At 38.3% G+C, this 5,228-nt stretch overlaps 1 protein-coding gene across 2 annotated transcripts; it reads left to right on the top strand.

Moving 5' to 3' along the window:
• The first annotated feature begins 885 nt into the window (after window positions 1–885).
• LOC126791533 (zinc finger protein CONSTANS-LIKE 4-like) lies at window positions 886–5,228 on the top strand. Of its 2 annotated transcripts, none has more exons than XM_050517993.1 (5): window positions 886–1,206; window positions 2,940–3,800; window positions 4,379–4,564; window positions 4,683–4,808; window positions 4,922–5,228. In XM_050517993.1, the coding sequence occupies exons 1-5, from the start codon at window positions 1,168–1,170 to the stop codon at window positions 5,027–5,029; spliced, it is 1,320 nt and encodes a 439-aa protein (XP_050373950.1). In that variant the 5' UTR covers window positions 886–1,167; the 3' UTR covers window positions 5,030–5,228. The 2 variants fall into 2 exon arrangements, with proteins under 2 accessions (XP_050373950.1, XP_050373949.1); XM_050517992.1 differs by lacking the exon at window positions 886–1,206 and adding an exon at window positions 2,713–2,844.

Here is a 5,228-nt window from a genome sequence, read left to right as displayed (position 1 = left end):
TTTTATATCATACATTTTATTTTAACACATGCTCTGATGCTAGTTAATTATAAAAATACTCTTATAGGGGTCTAGTCAAAATAATTACACTACATATTTACAATATATATATTTTTTGGTATGAACATATTTACAATACTTAACAAATAACATATATTATATAGAAATTGTAAAAAAGCTGGGGTAGGTCCGGGCCGGGGTGGGCCTGCATGTGGCTCTGCCACTGCTTGCATGCCTACCGAGGATTTGCAAACAAGAAAAAAGGTATTTACTTTGGGTAAAAAAATGTTATGGAAATGCACCTGGCATGGCATAAATGTTTGTTATAGTTTTTCGATCTGTTTCCCGGCCAATTAGAGAAAAAATTCTTCCGAATAATCTAATATGCATGTCTCTTAAGAAGTAATTAAGATACATTTTCTCCAAGCAAAGCATATGTATGAGAATAAGGTCATTGTTGGAAGTAGCAGGAAGGTTTGAGTGAGGGTCAGTGAGCACCAGAAAAACTCAAAAGGGTGTTAAAGACAGCGGGAAGTCCATTTTCAACTCGGAAGAAAGAATGAGAAAGAAGACGAATCAGGTAAAGAATACTCGGTCAACCAATTTCTGCTCTAACTGTTATATTACAAAGTTACCAAAATCCCTATTTTTCACCAGAGTTACCATAACCAACTCATGAACCCATGTCGCCGCGTGTCATAGCTCCTGATCAGTTGGGGGTAGAGTGCCACGCAGGTTTCTCCTGACCCAGAACTCATGGTCATCCGTCACTTTCGGGTTGACCCCTCTGACGGCTAAGTACGGACAGACCCGACTATATATAACACTTCAGAGTTTCTGCCACCCCATACCCTCCATTTTCGTAGCTAAGACTATAACCTCCCTCTTTCCCTCTCTGTCAAATTGTTCCAATGTCGTTGGGCTGTTTGTCAATTCGTTTCTATCGGTTTTGAAACTTTTGAAACCTAGCCCCGGCCAACGCTTTCTTTAAGTTGCTGCATTGGCCTCTCCACTCGCACGTAATCTCATCGACTACTTGCAGCAGCAACAACCATAGGGTGTGGAGGAGCAACATGCATGTCAATTGACCCATCATCTTGAGCTCGTGTTCGTCCTCGCCCTCTTCGTCTCTCGCATACCCTATTATAGAAACTTTATAATTACAAGATGTTGCAGCAGGTGATTCAACAGCAGCAGCAAGAACAGGTTAGATTTAATCATTCCCATTATCCTTCAAGCCTGTGCTAATTGTTTAATATGCATGCATGCATGCATGCACGTATCCATTCACATGTTTGCAGATGGCGATTTTCAAACTTTATGTGTTTTCGGCGATTAGGCTGTAGAGAATCCCTTCAATTTGTTGAATGGGACACTCGAAACTCTTACGCTACCGTGTGATTCGATTCAATTTTCCAGAACATGCATGTTCATTGTTCATGCTTTGCTGAGGTCAAATTTCTTGGTCCAATTAGTTGAGTCAAGGGGCAAGGAATTTCCATATCCTTTCCGTCTCTTCTCGATCTCTTTATCAATTGCTCAACATCCTTTTCGCATCTCTACCCTTTCCGATTGCGTGTGCATTTATTAATTGAATGTCTTACTTGATATTGACATCTCCATAATATTCATAACAATCTTTGTATTTGCTTGCTCAGTTGCTCTCTTGTACAATTGAGAATGTTCGAACTAGTTCGAAGCCGTCGATTAGGATTGAAAACTGACCATGCACGAGTTATGTTGTATTTGAGTTGCTCCAACTCCCAAACATTTTGTGGGTGGTGGATGCATCTTCCTCTAAATAGAATGCATCCTACTCCAATTCCATTCACTAAACCAGTTATAGGCTATTTCAATTAAACACTCCTGAAAGATATTTCAAGAGCTTATTTCCAAGAATATACATAATTAAATTGTCACTGTCTAGAGAGCTATCATGCACGTACCTTGGTACTCTACGCCTGGGTTTCCTTACTAGTTACTTCCTCTTTTCTTTTGATTAGAATGGGAATATTTAGCTTTTTATGCTTCTGAGAAAAGCTTTTGCTAATCTTGATTCTTTTTTCACTAGATGGTAAAGGAGCCTAGTAGTGATAAGCAATTCACATGGATCACATAATTGGTTCTATCAAGTGACTTTAAATTCTGACTGTTTGTTCCAACGTAAACTGAGCTGTTTCCATAAATTGAACAATATCAACATAACATGGAGCTTCCTTCTTAGTTTACGCCATTGATTTCTAGCTGCGATTTTAGTAACTTTCTTCCTACATCACATGGAGCACAAATGCACCTCTTTTTCCACATTCAACCAAAAAAATCCACCATCAGATCAGTCTGCTTTTCGACACCTTTTGTGTTTCTTAGGTAACTGAAGGTATGTGATACCTCTATTTACTGATCAATGTGGTAAACAAGGTGATGTTTTGGGTAAATATAGTTCTATTTAGTTGTAATTAATTCACCCATAACATTTTACAAGATTATGAACAAATAGTTGTCAATATGATAAATTTGTTTAGTTATTTGTAAATATAAAAAACATATGTTGTAACTTTGTTCTCAATATTGTAAATTTAGTTTAATAAAATTATAATTTTCGTTCAAAAAGTTGTAATTTAAGGTATGCTATACCTCAAGGTATTGTAGACAACCCCTCACATTGAAACTTGGAAGACAGGCCTATGACAACCGCATCCAATACTTTGAAAACCTTACCAGCATATTTGTACGTACATAAAGTTTTTACCTTATATGATTTATTTGGTTCTTATAAATAGTGTAACTAAAAATTATTGGATCCAAACTATGAAGAATGATGCTTCCACTTGGCTTAAGAAAAAGGTTATTTTTCGCAATCTTATAGTTAATTATAAGCTTGGCATGTGTGCTTATTGTTACTTACCTGTAGAGTTAACATGGCTTTTTGATGTTTTCAGGATGAAATTTCAAGCCAGATTAGTGCTCAAATTTTCGAGTTTTGCGATCCTGAACTATTCCAAGAGACCCTGCAGAATTCTGAGGTCACTTCTTCTCCAAATTGCTGCTATGATGAAAACTCCTCTTATGCCACAAATCTCTCTCTTCCCCAGGATTTAGAAACTAAATACAGTACTTATCAGGATAACAATGGCAACACTGACACAACCATTGCTCCAACCCCCACAACAACTAGTACCACTACCACCACTAGCAGCACAAACACCACCACCGCCAGCAACAACACCGCCAATATCAACGCCACTACTACTAGCACGAACACAACCACCACCAACAACAACAACAATAGTGGCAATCTTTCCATAATCTTTGATTCCCAAGAAGAAATTGACAATGACTTCTCAGCCTCCATTGATTTTTCTCCATCCCCTCCCTTTTCTGTACCTCCATTTCTCATGAACCAACAAGACCAATTCGATTTCTCTTCAGTGCCAACTCAAATGCCATTAGCAGATGTTGTTGAGGGATTTTCACAGTACCATGCAGATCCTGTACCGCCTCTCATGTCGGCTCCATTGTCATCAGTTTTTGAAGAAGATTGCTTGTCCTCAGTGCCTTCTTATGTGCCTTTGAACCCCTCTTCTCCATCTTGTTCTTTTCTTGGTCCTAACATGGGAGCTTACATGTCTGCTGGGACTATGAATGGTGCAGTATTATCTGCTGACAGTACTGGCATTTTCACCAATAGTATTCTCATGGCTTCTGACCTGCAACAACAAGATTTAGAATACCAGGGAGATAACGGTGGAATTTTCTGTCCAGATACATTATCAAGAGGTTTTAACCCTGATGACCTTCAGGTATACTACTACTAATTAGCAACTTTTAGTACTTGGTACATGCTTCAAGATTTTTAATTCAATAGGCATGCTCCCAAGATTCATTTCCAGCAGGCAGCAGCTTAGTATAATTTTTTTTGTGGGTTGATAAAAAGGAGCTTTCAAGTCTAGAAAAGGAGAAGGCAGTAACAACATTTCAATAGTGTCCCTCTTACTAAAATGTTGGTACTGCATCGTATTCATGTCTCTCATTAGTCTCATTGAACTTCAAATATAACACTGAAGCCAATTGCAATACAGTACGGATTTCGGAATTAAGTGGCACCAGCAAGGGCTTATGGTAGTCCTCTATGAGCTTAGGGAAACCTTTCCGGTCGAAGTATCAAATTTCTTATCTGTGCTTTTTAAACTGTTATCACCTGCAGGATGACTGGAAAACTGGCATCACATTCAACTTAGCCACACACTTAGCATCAAAACAAAGTTATACGTAACATTTTCTTCATGTTCTGCACAACTGGGAACTAATGCTATCTTTTATGCAACCTTTTTCCCGGTTGTGATTTTCACCTCTCTCTTTCTTTCTTTTTCCATCAAAGGTGCTTAGTGGTGAGAGCCAACAACTGGTGAGTGGGGCTGGGAATTCTACTTCTTTACCAACCGAGATTCCTATGGCAGAAGACCCAAATATTAAAGTAGGGAAGCTATCGGTTGAGGAGAGGAAAGAGAAGATACATAGGTACATGAAGAAGAGGAATGAAAGAAATTTCACAAAGAAAATCAAGGTCATCTCCCTCTCCTTCTTATGTTTATATGCGTATTCATATATGTATGTAGCTATATGTGTTATATACTAATGACTAGGATGAATAGTTATACTTACGGCGCAAGCAACCTTTGCAGTATGCCTGCCGCAAAACACTTGCGGACAGCAGACCTCGAGTTAGAGGAAGATTTGCCAAGAATGATGATTTTGGAGAGAATCACAGACCTTCTGGTAGCAACCATGAAGATGATGAAGACGACGAAGTAAATTCTTAGCTTGAAACATAAGAATACTCATTAGTACTTGTCTTGTCATCATGGATGGTTCATTTCCTTTTATTCTGCATGTCATCTCAGATTGGTATAAATTCTTTCAGGTAGTTGTGAAAGAGGAAGAGGATATGGTTGATTCCTCGGACATCTTTGCTCACATAAGTGGAGTGAACTCTTTCAAGTGCAGCTATCCCATCCAATCCTGGATTTGAGTTGTAGAGTATATGTATATTGGCACTAGACTAATCTACCAATTTTGCAGGACCCTGTTTCCACCAGGATTTAATGTATCCTGGTTTTTCTAATAAAAACACCAAAAATGAATATTTGGGTCGTTATATTATTCATATAAATAAGTGACTCAGGACTGTATAGCTTATAGAATGTGGGTAACATTGTAACAATGTATAT

This window comes from Argentina anserina, chromosome 4 (assembly GCF_933775445.1).
Source record: "Argentina anserina chromosome 4, drPotAnse1.1, whole genome shotgun sequence".
NCBI lineage: Eukaryota > Viridiplantae > Streptophyta > Magnoliopsida > Rosales > Rosaceae > Argentina > Argentina anserina.
This window is presented reverse-complemented; position numbering and strand designations above follow the sequence as displayed.

What these genes read in the sequence shown, in the direction of transcription:
- LOC126791533 (XM_050517992.1), top strand. Translation starts at nt 2,755, where the DNA reads ATGATTTATTTGGTTCTTATAAATAGTGTAACTAAAAATTATTGGATC. An exon ending in TTAACCCTGATGACCTTCAG is followed by an intron (nt 3,801 to 4,378) that starts GTATACTACTAC and finishes TTTCCATCAAAG; the next exon opens with GTGCTTAGTGGTGAGAGCCA. An exon ending in ATTTCACAAAGAAAATCAAG is followed by an intron (nt 4,565 to 4,682) that starts GTCATCTCCCTC and finishes CAACCTTTGCAG; the next exon opens with TATGCCTGCCGCAAAACACT.